This window comes from Salvia splendens, chromosome 10 (genome assembly GCF_004379255.2).
Source record: "Salvia splendens isolate huo1 chromosome 10, SspV2, whole genome shotgun sequence".
In the NCBI taxonomy this organism is placed as follows: Eukaryota; Viridiplantae; Streptophyta; class Magnoliopsida; order Lamiales; family Lamiaceae; genus Salvia; species Salvia splendens.
Genome location: NC_056041.1, coordinates 8,199,596 through 8,227,215, shown reverse-complemented (window position 1 = coordinate 8,227,215; position 27,620 = coordinate 8,199,596). Strand labels below are relative to the sequence as shown.

General features: G+C 37.4%; 2 protein-coding genes, 1 long non-coding RNA gene and 1 other non-coding gene across 9 annotated transcripts; 3 read left to right on the top strand and 1 right to left on the bottom strand.

The window, feature by feature from the left end:
* Positions 1-6,234: 6,234 nt before the first annotated feature.
* On the bottom strand, positions 6,235-6,316 carry TRNAS-GCU. The gene has a single exon. It is a non-coding gene; the product is annotated as a tRNA-Ser (tRNA).
* A 376-nt stretch (positions 6,317-6,692) lies between these two features.
* Positions 6,693-9,449, top strand: LOC121750649. Of its 6 annotated transcripts, none has more exons than XR_006039911.1 (5): positions 6,693-6,943; positions 7,028-7,215; positions 7,471-7,561; positions 7,645-8,276; positions 8,358-9,449. It is a non-coding gene; the product is annotated as an uncharacterized LOC121750649 (long non-coding RNA). The 6 variants fall into 6 exon arrangements; XR_006039908.1 differs by having other exon boundaries at positions 8,349-9,449; XR_006039910.1 differs by having other exon boundaries at positions 7,028-7,132; positions 7,645-9,449.
* Positions 9,450-11,277: 1,828 nt separating this feature from the next.
* Positions 11,278-12,916, top strand: LOC121750108 (protein EMBRYO DEFECTIVE 514-like). Its single transcript, XM_042144567.1, has 2 exons — positions 11,278-11,625; positions 12,489-12,916. Exons 1-2 carry the CDS (start codon positions 11,356-11,358, stop codon positions 12,786-12,788), a joined length of 570 nt encoding a protein of 189 aa, XP_042000501.1. The 5' UTR covers positions 11,278-11,355; the 3' UTR covers positions 12,789-12,916.
* Positions 12,917-16,890: 3,974 nt separating this feature from the next.
* On the top strand, positions 16,891-27,603 carry LOC121752108 (nuclear pore complex protein NUP88-like). The gene is made up of 9 exons (XM_042147004.1): positions 16,891-17,291; positions 17,610-17,761; positions 18,350-18,472; positions 18,815-18,959; positions 24,373-24,434; positions 24,741-24,957; positions 25,287-26,207; positions 26,763-27,012; positions 27,138-27,603. The coding sequence occupies exons 1-9, from the start codon at positions 16,995-16,997 to the stop codon at positions 27,401-27,403; spliced, it is 2,433 nt and encodes an 810-aa protein (XP_042002938.1). The 5' UTR covers positions 16,891-16,994; the 3' UTR covers positions 27,404-27,603.
* The last annotated feature ends 17 nt before the right edge of the window (positions 27,604-27,620 follow it).

Below are 27,620 nucleotides of genomic sequence, written 5' to 3'. Positions count from 1 at the left end.
CTTCCATTCATTTTTGTTGCCAGTTTTTATGTTTGATGAACCTTAATTAGTAGTCGTATACGTAGTAAGTTTATAAATTGTGATAAATGTAGTACTAGTACAACAAATTAAATTTTTTAGGGACCTGAGTCGGTTGCTTCATCCCTCTCATGGATGGATCGATCCGGCCTTGGGTTAGGACCATATGTAATAAGACCGTATGACATACTCCTATTACTAGAAAAACTATTATGCATGTTACTAATATAGTGATGTTTATTTCTTTTAATCTTACTTTAATTATTTGAACAATGAAAAGAAGTAGATACACAAACTTCTACACACCACTACTTCAATGATTTTTATTTTCAAAATTGTAAGAAACAAAAAATTAAATAATTAGATAGAATCATTTTGAAAGAGATTGAATGCGAATTATAATTTTAGGGCAAACTGTCCCCGTTGTCAAATATTCTCTAATATTTGTATATTGTCAATTTGTCATCATGGACATGTATGAAAAATTAATTCATTAATTTAAATAGTTTATTTGTTTGTTTCATTTAATTTTGAAGATCATTTTTACGGGAATTTTATTATGAAAAAAGTTCAATTATGTACGTACAATTATGTATATTTATCAGTACCCTACGAAGAATTCATCAAAAAGTAATTATAAATCTGAAACAAAATAATTCAATGCATGATAATAATGTAGTGTAATAGAATTATGTTTGTCCGGCCAATTTTGATCTTCAAAACGGCTACACTCAATAGGCCAAACCCCTTTTTCGCTTTACATATTTCAGTTAGGGGATATAATCAAATGCTAACTAATCCTCAATCCAGAATCCAGAACCTTCAATGTTGTGCATTAAAATTATCAATGCAAAAACATAACTTTGTCAATATTACATGTGAATTTTAATATCAATACAGAACATAAATATATAAACAGATGATGTTGATATTCTTATATCCCAGTATTGATAATTGATAATTTTAACATACAAAATTGAGATTCTCAATTAAAATTAGTTAGCATTTTAACGCGCTGCCCTTTTAGTTAATAAGCAAAGATAAATATTTTTCGCATTACTTATCTATCGTCTGAAAATATTTTTGTAACTTAAAATTGGTCTATGATTTACCCCCCCAGTGAGACATTTCTTATTTGGCATGTAATTTTATACAGTGTTGTTTTGTGAATTAAGTGGAGAGAGGATACAGTAAAGAGTGATATTTATGTTTAAAGAAATGTGTCATTTAGAGTGCGCTATCTCAAAAAGGAAAATGTGTCATTTAGAGGGGAAGTATATTTTAAATTATATCAATAAATGCGGATGAGTGTATTATTTGTTATTTATTATGTGTATTGATAACTAAGACTAAAAAAATAAAACATCTCTAGAGAATATTCCTTGTATAAAGAATTTATTCATTTAAGAAGTATATATCATACTAAAACCGGTAAGAAGTGAAGAAAAAAATTGCAGGGTTGATTTTGAAAGTTATGAAAGTGGTCGTGAAATATCCAATCTTTTTCCTCAATTCTTATTTGAGTGATAATCAATTAATCATTAATGGCTGCACGTTGAAGAAATAAATAACATTACCCGATTGATAGGGGCGGTGAATATTCAACAATAATAACTCAGCCACGTTGGACCATAAATAAACGACTATTTGATGCAATGTGATTTTTCATTTTTTTTAAAGAATATATCACAATTCACAACCATATGGTAAGAATTAATCTGTTTCCACTTTCCAGCCACATCAAAATTCTGTAAAGGCATGAAGTTTCTCATGAATAACAACATAACCATCAAATAATAAGGTTCAAAAAAGTGCATGTAAATATAAGCCATTCCTTTTCTTCGGACAAAATCAGAAATATTTATTGAAAACCTGCATTAAAACGAAAGGAATTAAGTTATAATATCTGATTTCACATGTAGAAAACTGGCTTGTTATCACTCTGTAATTTGTTATTAAGGATATGTCACTTTTGAACATATTCTGTATACAAATCCTTAATTATCGTATCGATATGAACAAGCTGAGGATCTGTCTAACTCCTCGCACTCAATGTATTTTAAAGAAAAAACAGAAAGACTTTTATTATTATTATTATTATTTAGACAACTTTTTTTCAAGGAACTTTCCCTTCTAAACACAAAAAAGTCATTGTTTGATCTCTTTTTAATTCAAACATCATTTATGACTGTAAGCATATTTTGCGGGAAGAGTACTGGAATGAAGCTGGCTCTATTTTTCACCGACATTGATTTGCTTTCGTATATTCTTAGTAAATTTTACAAGTTATATAATGTTTTCTGTTTTTGCCATCTCTTGATTGTAGTAATAAAATAAACGCATTTTGTTGTTTAAAAATAGCTAAAGATGTTGGTTTTTTTGTGGATGAGACATTGGAGATATAGTAGGGTATTTTTATAGAATTAATGGCGTGAGTGACTCTCTTTTGTGGAAAATGCTTGGACATGAATACATATTGTTAAAAGTAGAAAAGAAGACCAATTTGAGGGAATCATGTGCATTCTGGATGACATTGATTCCAATTTTAAAGCTTGAATTATGCAGCCTGTACAAATTCCACTTGATATTACATCTGTAATTCAATTCCAAAAATAAGTCCATATTTTATTTCTCAGTGCTTTTTTTGACAGAAACAAGTAGCACTAGAGAATGGATAAAGTAATACTTCATGTTCGGTTATTTAGATAGAATTATACCTAGAGTCAATATTGGATAAGGAAAGATTAAATCATGCAAAAAAGAAAGGTGTTCGGTTAATCAGCTAATTTTTAACATACATACCCAAATTTGCGAATTTACTAAAATAACCTTAGCTGCGCCAGCACATTATATTAGTAATAATTAAAAAACCCCTTCATTACATCACTATTGTATCCAAACATCACTATTGTATCCATCGATGACTCACTCACAATATACTACTCCCTCCGTCCCCAAATAAGAGTCGCTAATTTCCATTTTGGGCCGTCCCCCATTAAGAGTCACTCTTCATTTTTACTATAAATGGTAGTTGGCCCCACATTCTACTAACTCACTCCACTCACATTTTATTATAAAACCAATATAAAAATGTGGGTCCCACATTCCACTAACTTTTTCAACCAACTTTTCTCTACATTTCTTAAAACTCGTGTCCGGTCAAAGAGCGACTCCTATTAGGGGACGGAGGGAGTATTTTTCTTCCATCGCACACGTTGTCTCCTAATTTTAATTTATTCATTTTCTCTTTCCACCGTCATTTTCTCTTTCCACCATCTTCCCCATTTTCTTTTTCGAAAATAAATTTCCATCATCATCATCCCCTTCATAAAACCATAAACACAAAACACCCTCCAAAGCTTTAATATGCACAGAAAATAAAAGATGAGGGGATACAAAAAATCATATACGTGCCAACACTAATTTTTTTTTTCTTATATCATTATATACCTAATTTTCTCTATTGGTGAGAGAAAGTGGCGAAAGCAAAGGTAAAAAAATGAAGGAGAAGATTGTCTTTAGCCAAGATAATATTTGTCGCAGGGGAGGGAGCCGGACCTGGAGTCGTGCGTTAGTAACGGGTCTTGTATACAGTTGCGGGCCTTAACAAGAATGAATCTCGCAAACCAAACGGCAGATTGTATGGTTTGTCAGGGGTAGTCGGGTTGTATCGGGGCAACCGAACGGTGCCATAGAGTATGTAATAATGAAAAGCCCAACATGTGTAATTGGGCTTCAACAGATAGGCTTGGTTAGAGTAAAATAGCTAAAACTCGGGCTACATTTCAAATTAATGAATTTCAACATATCATCCAAAATAAAGCCTTTTAATTTCCACAATATATATTTGCAATTTCCCCAACATGATTTGAAGAATCAAGCTATGCCTATGCATGTATGTGTAGATATTAACCGGTTTGATATTGTTGCTTCCTATTTTCTACATAAAGGTTAATGGTAAATAAATGGCAAAAAAACCGCATTCTAATGCCATTATGAGTTTGTGGTAAAAAATGAGAAATATTGGGTTGTTTCGTAAATTAGTCTAGTCACCATTCATTCATGTTTCTTTGTTAAGGTTCATTCACTTCTACTATCGATTTTAATTTCTAGTTAGGTCATCCACACTCATATTAACCTTTCTTTCTTTCTTTCTTTATAGCTGTGTACCACTTTTTTTTATCTCATTCTTTATTCAAATGCACCACCTACAGTTATGACTCTTATGACCCACGATCTTTTTCCCTTTAGGACCCGTTTTATAGGTGATAAACCAAGGTTAAGGTTGGTGGGACCCACCACAATCCAATGTTTGATACAAATTTTCAGCCTGGATAAATGCAATCCAAGGCCCGAAAAAAATTGCGGCGGCCCGCCAGGCCCGCGTGAATAGTGCCCGTTTTCACTATTGGGCTTAGTTAATGTGACCCACAAAATTTGTGGGTTTATTTTATCCTCTTGTGGGTTTATTTTATCCTACATAAATCCTACATTTGGCCCGAAAATTTTATCCTATGTTAATCCTCTTGCTATAACCCACTCACTCTATAAAACGGGTCCTTAATATTTATGGATCCAACTATTTTATTAATATTTTTTCATATTTATTTTAATTGTTATTTCTAATTAAATTAAATTTATAACTGAATTATAGTATGAAATTGATTAAAAATATTTTATTGAAAGCCAAAAATATGTCTACCAATTTTCTCTATCTATAAATTCCGAGTTCAGCCTATTGCGGGAACAACAAAAGTCTCAAAATTTTGACACTTTTATCAAATCCTCTTTATAAAATTTCTATCAAATCAATTGGCGAAATGTTGACTGTATGCATGCATACCATAGAAACTCAATTCAAATTCAAATTCTCTTAAAAGATCAACATGCCAAAAAATCAAAGGTAAACGGTAGAAACAATAATGCTCTTGCAGCCTTCTAATAGTATATGTATGTACATATTTTTCTAAACCTCCACACGTGGTACATATGATATCAAATTTACTGTTCAAAACTGTTAATAAACCCAATGATTAATAGTAATAGAATTTTCACTTTTTTCAAACTTATATACTCCTACTTTAGCTAGGGTTAGGTTTCTGCCTTATCCTATTCATGAACTCCACTTACCTTTATATAACTATATATGTGTGTCTATCTATGTCCAATCCTTTTCACGATAGACACTACAGGATCATTTTTATAATCTGTAACATTAATTCCGGAAAGTTGTTAAGGTAGAAAGCAACTAATGACGAAAAAAGTAGTAGTGATCAAGAGAGAATGTTCCAAGAGAAGATGGAGTCGAATTCGCTACCGCGAGTGCATGAAGAACCATGCAGCTAATATTGGAGGCTACGCCGTCGATGGATGCCGGGAGTTCTCTGCTGCCGCCCGAGGTCAAGAAAGGCTGGAGGCAGAGCTCACCTGCGCCGCCTGTGGCTGCCACCGGAACTTCCACAGGGTGGAAGTAGTGGATTCTTAATTAGGTGAAGTATTATATTAGCACACTTGTATTTTGTTTAACGTTATTGAGAATTCATCAAATATTCCAATCATGCATAAGGTTGGATTGATTCTCCATTTAATTTGTAGATGTATCGTGTTTATAATATATCATGTGTTACAAAAATACTTAGTTACATTTTTTGTTGTGACGCAAATTATGTAATCATTTGAGTAATTAGTAATTAATCACGTGATAATTGGGTTGAGATTCAATAATGGCACTAGTCCATATATATCACTCGAAAAATAATGAGTGTTCCTACCAAAGACTTGTAAAAGGTGATGTACCGAATTTTGTGGAGAAATGTGAAAGAAAAGTCGAAGAGGAGACAAATAATGTGTGGCACACACATATGATATGACTTTGATCATATTCTCATCTTCATCCCAATATTGAAGCTATGTGTCTTTTGTGTATTGGTTTGATTCAATTCCTCTTCTTTTTTTAATTAATATATTTGTTGCCTTATGGGTTGTATTAACTTGTCAACGTTTTATTTATTCTCAAGCCACACATTTAATTAATATCTCGAATTGTTGAGCATGAATAGAAGATGAAAGTCATATTTGCCCTACTTTTATTAATAATTGATCCAAACTTTGAATGTAATGTAACTATGCCCAAAACACAAAAAAAAATTATCCAAACTTTGATTGTAACTAGCCCAAATTCCAAAACACAAAACAAAAAATATATATATATATAAACGACGCCTGAGAGATTCGAACTCTCGCGGGGAAACCCCATGTACTTAGCAGGCACACGCCTTAACCACTCGGCCAAAGCGTCTTTGATGCTTCTATCTATTTAAAACAATATTTATTCATTAAACGTGATTGCACATTTACAATATTTATTGATGTCTCCGTCCCTGAGAATTTGTCACTTATTTCCATTTTCGTCCGTCAGGATTTGTCACCTTTCACTTTTACCAATTTTAATAAAATTAATACTCCATCCGTCCCATTAAATATGCAATATTTGGAAATCGTCACGGTTTTTATGTAGTATTGTTTTGTGAGTTAATGAAGCGAGATGAAAAAATAGAGATAAAATATATTCTTATTTTAGAAAACGTTTCATTTTTAATGAGACCATCTAAAAAGAAAAACCATTCATTAACTTTTACAAACTCAAACATATGTACAAATTATAAGGGAAAGACAGTAATTTGTACTTAAACATATGTCAAATTTGACGAGCCAAATCGAGGAAAATAATAGGAGTAATTGCACAAGACGCAATTTAGTTCAAGTTTTTTGAAACCCAGTAATCAGTAATGAGTGTTATTGCTGTAAAAAATGAATTGAGTGCATAGAAAAATATGGTAGTAGAGTTAGTTGATCAGAATTAAGTGGGATTTCACGAATTTGGAGGCTTCAGCTGGTGAAGAATGTGTAGGGAATGTGAGATCAGGTGAAATCAGGTAGCCCTCTCCTTCATTCATGGTGATGAAAAATTATATAAATTCCTGATGGCAGTTCTTTAGCGGTTTTCCAGTTTAGGTCGTTGGAATTCAAGCAGAAAGGGCGGCAGACAGGTTGATTCGCAAAGCCAAGGAGGAGCCAGAGAGATAGAAGAGCTCGTGTTGTGACTCTTCTAAGGGTATATTTGTATGTATGAGTGGTGTGGCCTCTTGATTTCCATTTGGGGCTGTTAGGTTGGAGGGGAACTTGGAATTTAATTTGGTAGCATCCCTGTCTCACCTACCCTTGGGTTTTAAATTTTAATTTACTGCAAATGCAACTGCAAGCATGCCTTTTTCTCGTAATCACTCGACTATAGCTCATGTGTATTTTTTGTTACTCGACACTCACACACTCCACTTCAATATCTACACGAATTATACGCTGTTTAGCTGAGTTTGCATTTGTTTCTTACTTTATCTTCTTGCATATTTTGTTTTCCTCTTAATACGGGTACTTATGTGTTCGAATTTTCAGGGTAGAGCTATTCTTCCATCTTAAAGACAAGAGCGATGTGCATTCACATTCGGGAGTGTTCAAGCACACGGGATTAGCAAGACGGGCAAGGGTATGACCTTATCAAAGTTTTGCCTGAATATTACTGGAGACACTACTTCATAAAGTCATTTGTTTGATGCCTGTAATCATCAGTGAGCTGCCGTATGAAGATGTTCTGCATAATCATCTGTGCAGTGGTGATCAATGGTTACCTCCTGAATCTTCTCTGAGGCATCAAACAAGAAGAGTGAACTAAAATAAAATATGGGAGAAGTTAAAGGTATTACTGGGCAGTTTGATATCACTATCCATCTTCACCTAATGATGCTGTCGATATGATTTGGCGGACTATTAACCGCAAGAAAATGCGCACACAGTTGGATCCAAATCGGCGAATTAGGTATTGCAGGTCACAATTTCAATAATGTTTAGCTAGGAAGTCATAGTTAATGTTTTCGTTATGCCAATTTTTGCTGTCTGTAGAATATGCAAACTCAGTTTTAAGGGTAGGATGATAAATAGAAAGACATGTTGTTGAGACATAAGAACTATATTTCTATATGTGAAAATGAACCCCCATACATATTTGAGCCATGCTAGAATCTATAACATATGTTTGCTTCTTAAAAGCTGCTCGGTCGCAGCTATGTATACGAGGAAGATGCAACAGCTAAACCAATGAAACAATTGTAGCTGATTAAACCTACACTGAGAAGCAGCAAAATTTCCTCACGGCTGCATCAAGATAGGCTTCAAGCATTACTTTCTAACCCCATAATTTTCAGGTCAGGCTCTGTTATGTATAGGATCCGATCCTCCCCGTACCGTTCTTTTTTCTGATTGGCTCGGATCAAAAGTCATTGCAGGTGAAGGCGCGGCGTTGAATGGCCTCTCCCCTTCTTCTTCTAAGGCGAGAAGAAGCCTCCCTCCTCCTCCTCCTCCTGTTCCCCGTCTTAGAGCAAGACTGATGCTTCTCGTTGCAGAAACAGTTTCCGGCTGGATGGAGAGCAGCCCAACACAGAAGAATACTAGAAGGGCGGCCCTGTAAGTCAAGCAGAACATCTTTGCAGCAGAGAAAAACACAAGATGTGATAAGGTAATATCTTAGTAAAAGAGAGTGGATGGATTCTTTGCCTAAAAATGAGGCTGCTTATGTGTTTGGTTAATCCCTTATTTGTACTTGAGTGGGATTAATAAAGCATAAAGTAGAAAGGGGAGAAGCCAGATTCACCTCAATCATAAGCAAAAATAAGGCTGTATTAGAAGATTTTGACAGGTTTGAACAAAAAGTTGGTTGGAAAAAGCATCAACCTTGAGAAGCCAAGAATCTTTAGCATTGGTTCCCATACACCCTATTCCTTTCCTTCCTCTTTAGACCATCATTCAAACCCATCAACTGTCCAAACCCTTATTGGATTTAACTAGGGGTGGATGCACACATTTTTGCATAAGTCTCTACTGCTTTTTCTCATCCAATGAACGAAAACCTTCAAATGAGACAAGTGAATACCTTTTGTTGGAGTTGGAATCACACTTAGTATTACAAATCATTAGAAAATGACATATTTCATCATGGCACTTTCAAAAATAGAGGCTTGCTTAGCTAGCCAAACTTGAGAATAGTGAGTCTGCATAAAGCTAGATAAAGTAGAATAAATGGTGTTAGTACAGAGTAAAATCACTCACACAAATTTACCAAGCATTATTTTGCTTTTTTTTGCTAAACTCTTACCTTTAGAAGCCCCTCCTCTTTGTTTCTTGTGCTTAATGGATTTCCTTTATGCTTTTCTTTACTTCATTCTTTAGATTGTGTGCAGCACTTAGATAAATCCTCATTCATTCAAACTTGTAATAGCCTTTCAAATCCACTCCTATTTCTTTCCGTTTCTTTTAATTTTTTGGGGGATGGAAAAAAGATAGAAATTTCACAAATCCAAGACTTTCTTTTTCTTTTCTTATATGTATTTATTTTGAATAGATATTCATCATACTCTTTATCCAAGAAAAGATCACATCAAAAAACAAGTCTATGGTTTAGTTGTATCATATTAACTCGATATAAGAAGCATATCATTTTCGGAAAAAACTTGGAATCAACAATTTCTTATCTTATGGAGTATAATAAAATTTCTAACAATTTTTTTTAAAAAAAAATTAAAACACAATAAAAACAACTAGTCGGTATGATTCTGGCACCAAAGTGGCCGGAAATTAGTAGGACAGGACAAGTTTTTTAATTATGGATTTAGGAGAAATAATAATTTCATACAGCTTCTTTTGTGAATAATTTTCTTCTAGCTTTGGATTAATGTAGTACAATCACCCAAACTCGAATTTGTAGAAATATTATACATATTTCACGAGAATGTAATTTAGTTTGGTCATTATTTATTCTTTAGAGTGCAAACCCAATTTTCAAATCAAAAGAGGCTCAAACCACACGAAGGTGGTTATAGGTATGCACGTTCAGGGCCGTCCCGACAAAATCAGAGGTCATGTGCAAAAATCTAAAATGAGGCCTACCACTATAGAAAAAAAGACAATGTATTTTAAAGCTATATGATAATTAAAGAAAAAAAGACAATGCATTTTAAAGAAATATACTATAGAAAAAAAGACAAATTGGTGTGTTTGCGCTGCTCCCAATCGCAATGGCCGACGATGTCAGGCGCTGCAGAAGCGATCAACGATGGCTCTGGTGAGCTGGTCCCTGTTGCGGCGTTTGTCGATGAGGAACACCGAACACGAACAGGCGGCTCCCAGGTCTACGATCGGGAAAAGAAACCGATCAGAATTGGAGTCACGGTGCTAGAAAAAGGCCTGGACGTTGCTATACAAGAGAAATAGTTTTGTTGGGCAGAAAAAATAGGAATACATGTATATGGGCTGAAATATTTCAGATGCCCCTGAAAATTGGGGGCCCTGTGCGGTCGCACAGGCCGCACGGGCCAAGGGACGGGCCTGTGCACGTTTCTTAAAATTTTAGGATACAAAAATCTTCAAAACGGTGCGACCTCCTATCTTGTAACAGAATAAGATTTAACTATTTATAAAATTAAATAGGAATATAAAATATAAATTAAATAATACTCATATTGCAAGTATCGGTTTAAATAACATGAGTAATGCTTTGCTTGATGACAAGACTACACTAAGAATCGTCCTGTTATTCTTCATCATCACCAATTAAAATAGACTTCAATTTAGGACACTATAATAGAAAAAATTATATATAAAAAAAAAGACTTCAGGAGTAGTTGTTTAAATCAATCAAAATGCACCTAAAACAAACTCGAATTGTGAAGTAAATGCACCAATACACGATTTTTTTAGGGATTTGTCATATAGCGTGTTTTGTACACATCCCATGCTAATAGTATCACACACTCTATGTGAATCTAATATTGACTTTAGGAGAACTGATGAAAGATTGTACTCAACCTTTTGATCAATTTTAATAGTAACACTTTCATTGTTCACAATATATTTTAAATTCATTGATTATGTTGCAACCTTTATCAACTATACTAGTTGTATCTCAATCTTTTTAACTTAGTTTTATGAGTAAAATTAATTCCGATGAAGTTGTGGTAAGTTTTGATCTGTAATTGTTTTGGTAAGTTCGGTAGATTTGATAAAAAAAAGTTTTGCAAAGTTTCATAAAAGCAATATTGAATTAATAATAAAACAAATTTAAAACAGAGCCCAATATCTCAAGCGGCCCATTGTTGCGTGATAAAAAATTCGATACGGAGTAATATAAATAAATCCGAGAAAAGTGGAAGAACAATATAGAAATAGAGCGCACACCCTTGCTAAAAAGTCCTAAAACCCTAGACTCACTACTTCTGGATACCTCTGTTCATGGCAGCTTCAGAGGCTTCGATGGAGGCAGAGGAGGTGAAGGTTCCGGCCGAGGATAGCGACAATGGCGCCGCGAAGCGCTCTAGAGAGGAGGATGTGGAGGCTGAGCCGGAGGAGAAGAGAACGAAAACCGAGAATGGCGCTGGAGAAGGAGAGCCAATAGCCGCTGAGTTGGTTGTTGGACCGAAAACTTTCGATACCTCTGTTGCTATGTTTGATTATTTCTTTAAGCTTCTTCATTCCTGGTCTCCCAATTTTAATGTCAATAAGGTAATCACTGCTACTTCTTAATTTCGTTTCTGTTTGCTCGAATTTTATGTGGATGTATTTGTGTTTTGGATAATGATTTTTTTATTCAAATTATTATGATGCTATAGATGATTTGTCTGTTTGGAGGAGTAATGTTTTTTGGGGAATAAGTTGATTTTGGATATTTTATCATTGTGAGATTAGGAATGTATGTGTTATCTCGGTGACGACGGTGTGAAGAATTGGAAACTTGTATCATGCATTAAAGATGCTACAAATAAAAGTAGCATTTTCATGATATACTATTTATTCGACTAATGTTCGATAACATATATGAATATTATGTGCCCTAAATTATGCTCCATGATTGTAGAAAAAACAGAGTAAATTTGATGAGTTTTTATTCTCTGTCATCGTCTTTTGCTATACTCCATTGATGGCTGTGAGGTGCCAAACTACTAACAACTGAGAAGAATTGAAGATGTCATGCATTTATTGAATTACTATTTCATATGTGACTCTAAACAAACAACTTAAATTTGTCACAGTTGGTCAAATATTAGAATTCCAATTACACTTGCTCTCAGTTTTACAGTTTAGTTTCTAACATGAATTCCATTGGCTATTAAGTTTCCATGTCTGATGTAGGCCTATTTCAAACTATTCTAATCTCACTACTTGCCTTTTTGTGTATTCATGTATGAGCACTTGGTGTTTCTCAGTAAAGGTCATCCATAATATATACGCCTATCTCAAACTATTTTAATATCACTACTTACCTTTTTCTGCTTTCAGTATGAGCACTTGGTGTTGCTCAGTAAGGGTCATCCATAATATATACGTCTATCTCAAACTTATCACTACTTACCTTTTTCTGCGTTCAGTATGAGCACTTGGTGTTGCTAGAGTTGCTCAAGAAAGGTCATGTAGAGGCCGACAGAAAAATTGGCGCAGGTGTGAAAGCTTTCCAAGTCCGCTTCCATCCCCAGTTCAAAAGTCGCTGCTTCTTCCTCATAAGGGAGGATGACTCTGTTGATGACTTCAGCTTCAGAAAATGTGTGGATCACATTTCTCCATTGCCGGAAAACATGCAAGTCAAACACAATGCCAATAAGGCGTTGCGTGGAAAAGGAGGAGGCCGTGGGCGCGGCGGCGGCCGTGGACGTGGCAGAGGTTGGAAGTGAAGAAATACTAATTTAGGTACAACGTTTTTGTGGTTGTTAAAAAAACTCAATGCATATTGTTCTCTACTCTTCTTTATGCTCCAGAATTTTCATTAACATGTGCAATTTATTGATATATTTTTGCTTCAGTTGCTCATTGGTTTTCATAAATATGTTAAAGTGCACGTACTTAGTTTGTGATTAAGGCAAAGTTTTGTGTGTCTGTTATCCAATTTGGAGAAATACAAAATCGCAAAACTTGTAAAACACTATTTAACATAACTCAATTTGTATGTAAGAATAAAAACGAGTTGACAACGGGTGTAGTAAATTGCCTACAAAACTGGAATCTGATGCATCAATCGCCACACTAACTTTTATTTGTTCCCTCAAAAGAGAGATGCCGGATGTCGATGAGCTCTACCATTAAACACACACATGCAACGCATGTTAATACGCGGTTAACTACATAATTACTGTGTACCTTTGCCAAAAATGGCTCTTATACCAGAATTGTACTTGTACATGATCAAAACATGAGGTATAATAGTAGGAACCAGTAGAAAATATCTAAAACACTACTATGACTTATTACAAGTAGTGCGTGAAGGAAAGTCTCAAGCACATGAGAGTGATCGTGCAGGAAAGTGTGTCCTCAATACCTCAATTGAATTGGTAGATGCCTTAAATAAAAGCATGGCCGGACTCCAAAGCACTCTTTCAATCCAATTGAGGTTGCACGTCAAAACTCTCTTCAATACTTTAGAGAAAATAGAGATGAGTCACCACTCTTCATTTTATAAAAGAGAAAAGGTGATGTGAATTTTGTTAGAAGTTAGAATAGTACTTTGTCTTCAATAATTTAGGCTGTCATGATAAGAGTAAGAACTTTCTTTCTCCTCTTTGCACTTTCAATTAAAATCAAACAAAATAGGTATGGTCATTTTCTTGTGTTACAGATAAACACCTTCTTCTTTTTCAAGCCGAGCTTCTTCCTAGAAAATGACCATATTTAGTTTTGTTAGCTTTTAATTGAAAGTGCAAAAAGGAAAAAAGCAAGTCCTTACTCTTATCATGATAGTCAATTATTGTAGACAAAGTAGTACAGTATTAAACTTCTAACAAAATGCACATCACCTTTCTCCTTTACTCCATAAAATGAAGAGTGGTGACTCATCTCTATTTTCTCTAAAGTATTGAAGAGAGTCCGCCCTGCCCTCAAAAGGATTGAAAGAGTATTTTGGCGTTCGCCCCTACCTTTAATTAAGGCATCTACCCCATTCAATTGAGGACACACTTTCCTACACAATCACTCTCATGTGCTTGAGATTTCCTTCATTCACACAGCAGTATTTTATTATAATTTTTTTATATATAAAAATCTGAGTCTTGTCCAATTTATCTTGAGTCGGATTTTAACTATTAAGGTGGCGGTGGCGTTCGGTTGCCATGACTATTATCATGATACTATCCATCTAGGATTAAGTTGTGGGATTATTTTAGTTGGAGAGGGAAGTCTATGACTAATTATCATGAGACTATCCATCTAGGATTAAGTTGAAGGGTTCAATCTTATGAACCAAACATGATAAATATTTAATCATGAAATTTAATCTTGCCAACCGAACACCCCCTAATTATCACTAGGAATAAAATTTTATTTTTTAAGACAAGAGATTAACTTTGGTGGGCTTTCATGGGCTAGCCCTAGCTTAATCCCTGATTGGTCCTGGGTTCGCATATAAACTCAATTGGAACAGTCAGAATCGACAAACTCAGCTCAGACTCGTTGTATGGGTTTATTTAATTTATCTTTGTGATTATATGTGATTAATTACTTACATGATACTAAGTCTTCACTTTTAAGTATTTTTTTCCTTTATATAGTGGCGTATCTACAAAGAAGTAAGGGAGCATATTATATAATGTGATCTCGACTCCAACTAATAAAGTGACAATATCTAGTGGTAGAATGTTAGAGCATCAGCAGCGGTGCTCGCTGGGACGGACGTTGTCCGCCGCTGGTACGGCGCTACTCGATGCATCGAGCTCGTCCGTGCCGCTGAACAGGCGACGTGACGCGTTTTTATTCGCTAACTGATTATCCGTTGGATTTTTTTTAAAATCGAAAATAATACCAAAAATTAAAAAAAATATATTTTCAGATTCCCAAAAATATAGCCATTTTATTACCGTTTTTTTGAAATTTTTTTATAATTTTTTATATCCCAAAATCATCTATAAATACACACATTCATCATCTATTTTTCACATCAAATTATCTATCATTCATATTTTTTCATACAACTCATCTACATCTTCCTCTCTCACTCAAACCCTCTCTAAAAAATTCAAAAATGGATTTCACCGATATCATTGCGGAAGCAAAGCGCGAAGAACAAGAATACTATGAAAAATATCGTGTCGCCTATGAAGCCTATGTCGCCGCGAATACCCCCGCCCCTCCTCCTCGGCCAACTAGATCAACTCGCCGCTACATCCACCGTGACCGGGAGGGAGCCAACGAAAGGCTCGTTGCCGACTATTTTTCCGACCAGCCGCGGTTTTCGGAAGATTACTTTCGGCGCCGTTTTCGAATGTCAAAACGATTGTTTATACGTATTGTCAACACATTATCCGCCCGTGTTGAATACTTTCAAACAAGTACAGACGCAACTGGTCGGGAAAGTCTCTCGGCGTTGCAGAAGTGTACGTGTGCCATCCGACAACTTGCTACTGGGCAAACGACTGACCTCTTCGACGAGTATTTGCATGTTGGTGAGTCAACTGGAATCCTTTGTCTTAAAAAATTTTGCGACGACGTTCGTTCAGTTTTCGGTGGGGAATTCCTTCGGGCACCCACCACCGATGATTGCCAACGGTTGCTTCGTCTTCACGAAACAGTCCATGGTTTTCCCGATATGCTTGACAGCATTGACTGCATGCATTGAAGGTGGAAGAATTGTCCGACTGCTTGGATGGGGCAACACTTAAGCGGCCACAAAGGCGGCGGCCCAACACTTATCCTTGAAGCAGTCGCCGACTACCGCCTATGGATTTGACATGCATATTTTGGTATTGCCGGATCCAACAACGACTTGAACGTGCTCTATTCTTCACCATTGTTCAATGATGTTTTGAATGGTGTAGCACCGGTGATCGACTTCACCGTCAACGGAAATGCATACCACATGTGTTACTATCTCGCCGATGGTATCTACCCAAGGTGGCCGACTTTCGTGAAGACGCTCAGCAACCCGCAAGACCCGAGACTGGTTCTTTTTGCGCAGCGTCAAGAGTCCGCGGAAAGACGTCGAAAGAGCTTTTGGGGTCCTTCAAGCCCGATTCAACATTGTGAAGGCCATGTCTCGGTTGTGGTATGTAAAGAATGTCGCCGACATCATGTACACGTGTATTATCTTGCACAACATGATTATAGCTGATGAAGGACCGAGAGTTGCTAACTTTTACGACGAGGATGAAGTCGGAAGCTCAACCGCGAGGTCTCCCCCACGCCGAGGTGTGCATACGACGGTGGGCGAGAGGATCGAAACAAGACACACAATGCACGATACCAGAACCCACATTGAGCTACAAGAAGACCTAATCAAACACATTTGAGCTAAATTCGGCCACGAGTAGTGAGTTTTTTTAATTTTATGAATTTAATTATGTAATTTTAAATTTTTAGGATTTTAATTATGTAATTTTTAATTTTTATGATTTTAATTATGTAACTTTTAATTTTTAGGATTTTAATTATGTAATTTTTAATTTTTTTGTAATTTGTAATAGTATTCCGGGTATTTTTAATGTATTTTAATATTGTGGAAATGTTTTTGTTTAAATTGAATAATAGATGTCCTTGCGGAAGAGCATGAATGTGAGTGTTGTGCTCTTAGGGAAGAACAGAGACTAAAAAATTAATAAAAGTGGGTCCGGACCCACATTTATGCTCTGGTAAAAGAGCATGACGTGGATGCTTTTGTATTTCTAATATAATAATGTTTGAATTAAAGTAAATTCATTCTAACATAATAATGTTATTAAAAAATAGTAGTAATTCACTTTTCATAATGAAGTTTTTCAAGTAGTAAAAAAAATAAATACGAAGACTACGATTGTAAAAAAAGATAAGCTCCGATTGAGAGGAAAAATAAAAATATGAAATGATTTAATGTTGATTTAGGCTTCCGAGCTCCTCCTCTCTTCAACGAATCCAGAGAGATGCGTTTCTCCTTCGACATAACGGAGCGTCAATCTCCGGCTCCTTCGCCGTCGAGTTCGACGCCCAAGTCAGAGCTCGAATGGTTTCCACTGCAGAACCACCCGCTCTTCTCCTCCGCCACTGCTACCCCCGCCGTCGCTCTCGATACCTCCGGAAGAAAGCCTCCCAATCTCATGGCCTGGGATGGAGCTTCTCGGCTATACATTTGGGACTTAAAGAAGAAATGCCTCCACCGGCTATCAATTCGCTTGGGCGAGCCCGACCCCTCTTCCATCCTCGCTGCTTCGCCCTCTAAGGTCTTTCATTCGATTCAGTTTTCACGTTTTCTGTCTGTGTGTGTGTGTGTGCGTGAAAGAGAGAGAGAGAGAGAGGAAATTTGAAAAGTTAGGGTTTAAGAGGGGTTTATGAAATTATAATTTGCACACCTTATTTAGTTGAAATTTTGATAGACTGTAACTTGACTAGCTTGAGATTTGGTTTCCAACCATTAGATGGATAAATTACGATAGCACATTACTTAATTGAGCTTGACATTCTAATCCTTTGGGGAGAGGAGATATGCTGTAGAAGGGATGAATGTGGACTCCACTCATACTTACATGCTCTCTTAATAGGTGTTGCAAGCGGAAACACCAGTCAGTTTTGAGGTGAGTAAGATTTCTATCAACAAAAATGGCTCAGCTTTGCTCCTGGCCGGGACGGAGGGCCTATGTGTTATGTACCTTTATGGACGCTCTTCACTAGCAGAAAATACCATCATCTGTCGGTATGATAATATTACTATTTGCCATGCTTAATGATGTTTTATTTACTTCCGACTGCATCACATGCATATAGCATTGGTATAAGTTTGAGTTTATTCCGTGATTTCATTTGATTACTACTATTTAGCCTTTGCTGATTTACACGCCAAGTGTCTAATTTTGAATATACCTAATTATGAGAAGTGTGGACTGAAATGATTGAAACCGTTTCTGCGATCTCCTAAGATACTGATTCATTTTCATGGCTGGCTCATCCTTCTTTGTATTCCGTTAATCATGTATGATACTTTAGGTGGTGCTCTCCGTCCTCCGTGAATGCAGGGACTATACCGTTGGGTGTTTCATTAGTCATGTATAATAAATCCTGTTCTCTAAGCTCTTCATCAGTGTCTGGCTATGAAACAAGTAGTTTGTCTAGCATATGCCAAGTACTTCAGTTTTTGTGGTAGTCTTTCAATAAATTATGCATATTTCTATACGATTCCTCTGATAAGCTGGATTTCGTTCTACAATGTTATACATACTGGTGTACATGATTTATTGGCCTAGTAGACTGAGAATACCACTGCTATGAACTAAACCTTTTACAGGACCGCTTCTCTTGGTTCAGAGATTTACTTCCAGAGAAACAACTTCATACGCATTCTACAGATTTGCTGGCACCCATACAGTGATACACACTTGGGAATCCTGTCGTCTGATTCTGTTTTCAGGTATACATATTTTACTGGACGATGGACATAGTTCTGTGAACGTACAATGCATTTGTTAGAGGTGATTTTTTTGTTATTCTTGTACTTCTTTGCAAAACTTATTCCAGTAATTCGGAAAAAGAATAGTGCAAAAAAATAACGACACACATTAAAGCACTTAAATCAAATAATAAAGGATGTCTTCCTTCTCGGGACTCCTGTTTAACTGTTTTGTGTGGTGGAAAGATCTAAATCGTTATGTGTGCTCTCAATCGCGAATAATATAACTTTATGTTCTAACATACCACTCTCTAACAGCTTGAAACATGTGAGCTAAGCTAATATGAACCATTTATTTTGCAGAATTTTTGATTTGTCTACAGATATTGGGCAGCCAGAGCAGGAATATTATTTACAACCGGTAGAGTGTGGGAGTAGCCGTAATGCTGCAGCAATTTGTCCAGTTGATTTCTCTTTTGGTGGCGAACATTTATGGGATAAATTCAGTGTAAGGGAGCTCTCTTTCACGAGCCAGTCTTACATGAATATCTGTGTAGTGTTCATATCTAAAAGTGACATTTTATTTTGTTGCTGTTGAACCTTGGTACTTGCCCGTTTACGCTCTATTGGAATTCTCGGATTTTGTTATTTTGTTAGCAATTGCATATTGATTAATATATTGTTTGGCTGAAAACAACAATTCATTATCATATATGTATGCTTATGACTATTTTCTTGACTCTTAATATATGTTTGTGCTAATTGACCTGAAATTCAGCCTGGTATTGTAATAAAAACTAGAAAGTGCGGTGAGCTATTAATATCAAGTATTAACATATAATGTTTGCTGATGTTCCTCTTTTTACCTGTTGAGCATTGTTAGGATTCGCACACACAAGGCTTTCACACACTCAATAAGATCACACACACACTCACTGTTGTATGAGATCACACAATGCAGAAAACACACACACTCACACTTTGAGTATTGAAGATGATAATCTTGGAGAGAAAACTGGAAAACTCTTTATTGATTAAACTCTACTCTAAACTACATACACGGTGAGCTATTTAAAGCTCTATAATCAAGTAGCAACTGCTACTAACTAACTACAAGAAGAATCAAGAAAGCAAGAAGAGTAACCGCTACATCTCAGCTAACTAACTGCTGCTCCAACGGCTAGTTCGGCTAGGTTGCTTCTTCCTTCTCGGTTTAAGACCGAACTCCTTCCTCGGCTTAAGACCGAACTCCTTCTCGGCTTACAACCGAACTCTTCCTTCTCGGCTCATTCCAGCTCAACGCCGAGCTTCCTTACCGAGCTTCCTTACCGAGCTTCCTTACCGCTGAGCTTACCGACTTCTGCCTTCTTCTTCTCGGCTAGTTCCAGGTCGGTAAGCCGAGCTTACCGAACTCCTTTCTAGCCGAGCTTCTTCCAACTGAAATGAGCACTCCATTATTACAATTCTCCACCTGAGGGCTCATCTCAGTTCTTGCACAAACATTGATCAATTTCTTGCAATGATCAAACTTGTCTCTACCTAGAGACTTTGTTAGCATGTCAGCCGGATTGTGCAAGGTGTTAATCTTAATCACCTTCACTCTCCCCTTTTCAACTGTATTCAGCTTGGATTTGTCCACCAAAATCCATGTTTTGTTCTTGAGTAAAGACTCTATTTCCTCATTCATGGCTTCAATCCATCTTTCTCTATCTTTACTCTGCATAGCTTCTTTATATGTGAGTGGATCTGCACCATCAATACCTTCAGCTGCACACAGAGCATAATACACAACATCAGAGAACTTTGTTGGTGGCCTTGTTTCTCTTCTAACTCTGTCCCTTGCAAGCTGATAGTCTCTGATAGAGTCTGATATAGACTCACCAGCCTGGTTGCCCTGAGTTGGAGCCTCTTCTTTATCTGAATCAGACTCACTCCCTGAGTCAATAACTCCACCTGCTCCTAGGTCAACCCCCACAGGCTCCACCTTGAAGAAATCACCATCATCTTCACTGGAGTCCAGCTTATCTTTCAGGTATGGCATCTGATCCTCCAAGAACACCACATCCCTACTCATCAAGACCTTCTGCTTACCGGGCTCAATACACCAGAGCCTATACCCCTTAACACCCCTCTGATACCCCAGCAAGATACATTTCAGAGCCCTAGCTTCAAGCTTACTTTGCCTAGCATGAGCATAGGCCACACACCCAAACACCTTGTATTTTGAGTAGTCACTATGAGCTCCATACCACATGTAATCAGGAGTTTCAGATTTCAGGGCAGTAGATGGGCATTTATTGATGAGATAGGCTGCTGTATACACAGCCTCACCCCAGAATCTGCTGCTCAAACCAGACCCAAGAAGTAGGCACCTCACCCTCTCTAGGATTGTCCTATTCATCCTTTCCACAACACCATTTTGCTGAGGATTACCAGGAACAGTCCGGTGCCTCTTCATACCCTTCTCTTTACAAAACAGATCAAACTCAGCAGACAAGAACTCTAGGCCATTGTCTGTCCTTAAGCATTTAACACTTCTACCCTTCTCTAGCTCAACCTCCTTACACCATATCTTGAACTTTGTGAGTGTTTCAGATTTTTCTTTAAGAATATATACCCACAACTTTCTTGTATAGTCATCAATGATAGCTAGATAATACTTTCCTTCACCAATTGAACACACCGGTGAAGGCCCCCAAAGATCACTATGTATGTAGTCTAAAGGGGCTGTAGAAGAGTGAATACCTGTAGGATAGGGTGCCTTCTTAGCCTTTCCAAGTATACACTGCTCACAGGGGTCCATCTTGTTGAAATCTCCAGAGATCAGACCCTTCTTGATGAGTTCTTTCAAGCTTCCTTCGGCTGGGTGGCCCAATCTCTTGTGCCATAGCATTATGGAATCATCTGACACTGCATTGCTTTCTCCATCAACAGCCTTAGCCTTCAGATAATAGAGAATATGCTCTTTGTCAGCCTCCATCATCACTGCATCTCCAGATTTCACAAACAATTTTCCTTGACTCATCAATATGGTGAACCCTTTCTGCTCCAGCATTCCCAATGAAATGAGGTTCCTATTCACTTCTGGAATATACCTCACCCCAGTTAGGATCTTTATAGAGCCATCTTGTAGGCTTAGCTTTACCTTCCCTATTCCTTTGATCTGACAAATGTGGTTATTACCAAGAACAACCGTACCCGATGCTTCTTGAAGATCATGAAACCAGCTTCTATTGGGGCACATATGGAAGCTGCACCCCGAGTCCATTATCCACCTATGACTGACCCCACTATCACTGATATTCATGAGTTGAGCCGGGGGATCAGCACTCTCCACACAATCAGATTGATTGTGTCCCTCAGAGGCCATCTTTCTCTTCCATGCATGACAATCTTTCTTCAAATGTCCAGGTTTCTTGCACCAATAGCAAGCTCTGGTTTCCTTCTGAGCATCAGAACTTGAGGGTTTAGGGCCTTCAAACTTCTTCTTGAAGTTCTGCTTCTTGAACTTCTTCACATTCAAGGCCTCTGCAGCTTGAACATTGGAGCTTGCAGAGCCTCTGTTGGCTGTCTTCTGGAGTTCTTTGGCCATCAAGGCTGAATAGACTTCTGCATAGGTGATAGGTTTATCTCTTCCATAGATAATTGCATCACTTAGCTGGTCATACGAGCTAGGCAAGGCATTCAAGGTGAGAATGGCCTTATCCTCATCTGAGATCTTGACATCAACAGATCCCAGGTCATCAATGATCTTGTTGAACTCCTCTAGCTGCTCAATGATGGGCCTATCTCCAGAAAAACTATAGGCATACAGCCTCTTCTTGAGATACAGCCGGTTAGCCAAGGATTTGGCCAAGTAAACTTCATCTAACTTGTCCAAGATCTCCACCGCAGCCTTGGCTTCTTGAACTTCCCTCAAGACCTTATCTCCAAGGCACAGAATCACTGCAGAATGTGCCTTGAGCTGCATTTCCTCCATCTTTGCCTGAGCTTTTTCATCAAGCACTGGAGCCTTTCCTTTCTCCTCTGGTTTTGCAAGAACTGCCGCCAAGCCTTGTTGAATTAAAACCGCCTTCATCTTCATCTTCCACAGGCCATAATCATTCTTGCCTGTGAACTTTTCTGCATCAAGCCTTGCTGCCATCTCTGAAACCGTTTGATCCTCTGCAAATCAGTTTCAATATCCCTTTCCCACAGACGGCGCCACTTGTTAGGATTCGCACACACAAGGCTTTCACACACTCAATAAGATCACACACACACTCACTGTTGTATGAGATCACACAATGCAGAAAACACACACACTCACACTTTGAGTATTGAAGATGATAATCTTGGAGAGAAAACTGGAAAACTCTTTATTGATTAAACTCTACTCTAAACTACATACACAGTGAGCTATTTAAAGCTCTATAATCAAGTAGCAACTGCTACTAACTAACTACAAGAAGAATCAAGAAAGCAAGAAGAATAACCGCTACATCTCAGCTAACTAACTGCTGCTCCAACGGCTAGTTCGGCTAGGTTGCTTCTTCCTTCTCGGTTTAAGACCGAACTCCTTCCTCGGCTTAAGACCGAACTCCTTCTCGGCTTACAACCGAACTCTTCCTTCTCGGCTCATTCCAGCTCAACGCCGAGCTTCCTTACCGAGCTTCCTTACCGCTGAGCTTACCGACTTCTGCCTTCTTCTTCTCGGCTAGTTCCAGGTCGGTAAGCCGAGCTTACCGAACTCCTTTCTAGCCGAGCTTCTTCCAACTGAAATGAGCACTCCATTATTACAAGCATATTATGATATCTTGACATATCTGTGTTGTTAAAATCGCGCCCCGAGCGCGCTTGGGTCGCGGGTCGCAAGGGTCGAGACCGACGTCGCCCCATTGTGGGTGGGTGGGTCGAGATTCAGGGGTCGCCACTGGGGCGGCTGGGGCGAGCGGCTGGGGCGAGCAGCTGGGTCGATCGGCTGGGGCGAGCGGCTGGAAGAAGAAGATCGTCGGCCATGGCAGCTCAGAAATGGGTCTGTGAGAATGAAGAGAGACGAAGGGATGAGAATGAAGAGAGAAGAAGGGGAATGAAGAGAGAAGAAGGGGGTTTACCGAGACAAAAATTTTAAAAGGAAAGTAGGTGGAAGCTATAGCTAGGGCTCTAGGACCTATAAAAGTTAATAATCATTTTCTTCGACTTCATTTTTAAATATTAGTATTAATATTGGTTCATATTCTCTATTCCTTGAATATGATTAGTTCCTATTTAAATAAAAAAAATACCTTTAATTACCAATCAAAATTACATTCAAATCTAATTAAATATATTGTGATGTTCTAATTAAATTAAATATATGTTGATTTTTATTTATTGTGTTATGAGTTATGAATTATTTTGATATTTTGATCATTTCTATTTTCCATTTTATCTCTATTCACATAAATTGAGTCTACATTTATATTATTTGATACATTATAAACATTAGAGCAATATATTTATTTTATTTAATATTAAAAGGCAAAAAAATTAACCTAGCTTTGTGGGTCTCTCGACCCCGTCGACTCGTCGACCCGCGACCCGAATTTTCACCTCATCGACCCGGTGCGCCCCGCGACCCTAAGTGCTAAGTATCTTATCTACTCATGAGAATATTTATGATTTTGTGCATGGGCTGGAGACCACACTGTGAGCAGTTGTTTGAAGTTTTGGCTTCTAATAAGTAACTCAATAGGTTTTGAATATAATTGTATTGTGAATATATTTGTATGTGCCTATAAGTATCGTATCTAATCATGAGAATATTCATCATTTTGTGCAAGGACTGCAGACCACATTGTGAGCAGTTGTATGAAGTTTTCGCTTCTAATAAGTAACTCAATAGGTTTTGAATATATTTGTATGCACTGAGGAAAATACTAATGACCATGCTCTTTTTTCAGGTTTTTATCTTGTTTAGTGATGGATCCACTTACATAATTTGCCCTGTTGTTCCTTTAGCAAGGTAATTTTGTTTTGCATAGTTTCAGATTTTTCCTTCGGCTTTTTTGGTTATATTTTTTTGCTTATGGTAGTGACCGACCCTGTTTGACCAAAAATACTTTGTCGTGAAAATTTTATTTTGAGGCTTTGCTGCTATGCTGGTGTCTCACTATGTCAAAACTTAATCACTGTGATGATACTAACAAAGCCTTCAAAAATAAATTATAATGATTTCCGGGTTTTCATCCTTTCCTTCTCAATAAATAACCTCTACACCCTCACACTACATGTTTTCTGAATTCTGACAATGTCCACCACTTATAAACAGCTTGTATAAATGGGAATCTGTTTTGGAGCTTTATAATGACGCTCATACATTTGGGCTAAAATCAGCCGATTCAAAAGCTGTTAGTAATTCAAATATGTCAATCTCATGGCTGGAGGCAACATTTCCTGAGTTAGTTCATCAAGATGGAGGTGGTGGACAGTTGCATATTGTTAGAGCTCAGCCTTTTGTCCATATGGATGCATCAGTTTCATTGCAGGTAAACTTTATCACTTTCTTTTCATTTGTTTACAGAAGTCTCGTCGTTTCATGTCCGTTCCTTCCTTTGGTTGAATGGAAAATGTCCTATCTTCGATGTTGCAAGAATAAGATGCTTCTGTTTGTTATCTAATTTATACTTCTGTTCAAGTAGCTGGAGTTTTGAGCAATTGTATTAAATGAATTAATGGTATTTGTTACAGTTAATGGTTGAACAGCCTTGTGTTTGATTTTCTTTTCCATATCTCTGGATGGGTTGTCTTCAGTCCGTTGCCAAACTTAATTTCCTTTTGTCCAGGCCCTTCATCTTAAATATAATTTTAATTTCAGGGGCCTCTGCATAACATGTGTGATGGTGTGACTGAAGATTCTGATGTTCAGAAAGGCACATGTGAAGGGCGTGCGGTCAGTTTTCATTACAATTTAGTTGGCAAAGACACAATTCTTGTGATTGCTCGTAGTGATGGCCAATTGCAACTGGATGCTTTGGCTGATGAAATTCAGCCAGTTTGGACGATGGGTAGTGCACCTCGTCTTTGTTTCACTTCATCTGATAAGATAGCTGGTGTTGCTATGATATGTGAGTCTTTCTTGAGTAGTCCTACTGTTTTGAAGCTAGATCAGAGCCCGTATTCTACTGCTTGGTTGGGCCAGCCACCTCCTTTGCTAAGGTTAGCCATTGTGGATTTAGCTTTGCCTATCGAAAGTAGTTCTCTGATTGGCATGATTAGTGATCCTCTCTTACCTGAAAGAACATTTTGTATTCATGCTGGAGGGATAGATTCAATTGTCTTGCATTTTCTCCCCTTCACTAACCACACAACTGGGAAGGAAGAGCCAATTAGAACTCCATCTGTGAATTCTGTACTTAGTACATGCCCTGGCGACTCATCCTCCCCATCACCTCTTCATGGTTTCCTGGCTTTATCAGATTCTTATGGGAGTTCGTGGATTGTGGGACTTACTTCTTCTAATGACTGTATAGTGCTACAGATGGAAACTTGGAATGTATTGCTTACTGATGCTTTTGATAAGACCCAAGAAACTTTAACCACAAAAGAGACAAGTACAAAACAAACAGGTTCTAACACAATAATAAGCAAAGAGCTTCTCAGTGGGCCAAAGGCAGTTCTATTTCCCCCTTCTGCACCAAATTTGCGCTCTGTAACAGCTGATTCTATTGAAGGACGATCCACGCTTCATCAATATTTCAAGCTGTTTCATGAAAATTATGTGCAGTATGCACACAAGGTACGGATTATTGTATCATAAGTAGTGTTTCCACTTAGATATGTAGTAGTAATACATTAGGGTGGCGTTCGGTTGCCATGACTAATATCATGAGACTATCCATCTAGGATTAAGTTGTGGGATTATTTTAGTTGGAGCGGGGAGGCTATGATTAATTATCATGAAACTATCCATCTAGGATTAAGTTGAAGGATTATTTTAGTTAGAGCGGGGAGGCTATGATTAATTATCATGAAACTATCCATCTAGGATTAAGTTGAAGGATTCAATCTTATGAACCAAACATGATACATATTTAATCATGAGATTTAATCTTGCCAACCGAATACCCCCCTAGGTGGACAAAATGTTGTTACCCACTTATTATTTTTGTGGAATGCAATCTGGTTGATATCAAACAAGAAGCTTATAGAAAAATTTGTGCATGTAGGATCGTACAATCTGCAAACTTGTGGATTCTAGTAGGTTGTACTGTTGGAGACACACGCTACCGCATAAGTTAGATCCTTGTTGATATACTCATGAATAAATATGGTGTTTTAATGTTGTTGATAGGTGCACTTTGAGCTCCAGCATCATGCGCCTCAGTTGAAAAAATTAATAGACGGAGAGCATTCTCGGTTGCACAAGATGCAACAGAAGCTCTTGGAAGTTGAAACAAAACAGGAAAAATTAGAGGATCGTGTAGATCGTGCAGTTAAGATTCACAGTTCCTTAGAGGAACGGCTACAAAGCTTGAGGAGCCTGCCCGGACTGCAGAAAAACCCACTTTCTAAAGCGGAGAGAGAATTCAAGATGGAACTAGGTAATGTTTCTCCTTTCTGAATGAATACTTAACTTTGGTTTTGCAAGAAATATGACATGCTTACAGTTTTCCTGAATTATTTCTTGTAAAATTGGCCTTATCCCTTTTTTTTCAATTTTCCTCAGATAAATTTACCGGGTTGGAGTTGGATGCATTACACTCTTCCATTGAAGCTCTGAGTGCAAGAACGAAAAAATACACTCATTCCTTGCAGGCTGATTCCCCAACTCAACGAACACAAAGGCTGGTAAGAAGGGGAAATAGGGTTCCAGATGATGGCGTGTCTGAACTCAAATCTTTACTTGAAAAACTCTCGCTGATAAACAGCGAGAACAGCAAAAAGGTGAAACTCGTTGAATCCGCATTGAAAACCAGGGAAATCACAGATTGACTATATATATCAGCATGTACTTGTCTGAAACCAAATAGCGTTTTGAATGTGTATATGGGACCTTGTCATCTGTCGATGCCTGAGCTCCTTAGCCGAAGGCGTGCTTACTTTGTTTTGTAAAATGTAGACATTACCTACTTTGTATAACATTACCCTATCTTTTAGTAGTGATTGGTTTCAGAATTAATTTGTTTGATTTCCATACTTAACTTGCGTG

Coding starts and splice junctions, on each gene's coding strand:
- LOC121750108 (XM_042144567.1), top strand. CDS start 11,356: ATGGCAGCTTCAGAGGCTTCGATGGAGGCAGAGGAGGTGAAGGTTCCG. Junction 11,626..12,488: donor CCAATTTTAATGTCAATAAG/GTAATCACTGCT, acceptor TTCTGCGTTCAG/TATGAGCACTTGGTGTTGCT.
- LOC121752108 (XM_042147004.1), top strand. CDS start 16,995: ATGCGTTTCTCCTTCGACATAACGGAGCGTCAATCTCCGGCTCCTTCG. Junction 17,762..18,349: donor GAAAATACCATCATCTGTCG/GTATGATAATAT, acceptor AACCTTTTACAG/GACCGCTTCTCTTGGTTCAG. Junction 18,473..18,814: donor TCGTCTGATTCTGTTTTCAG/GTATACATATTT, acceptor TTTATTTTGCAG/AATTTTTGATTTGTCTACAG.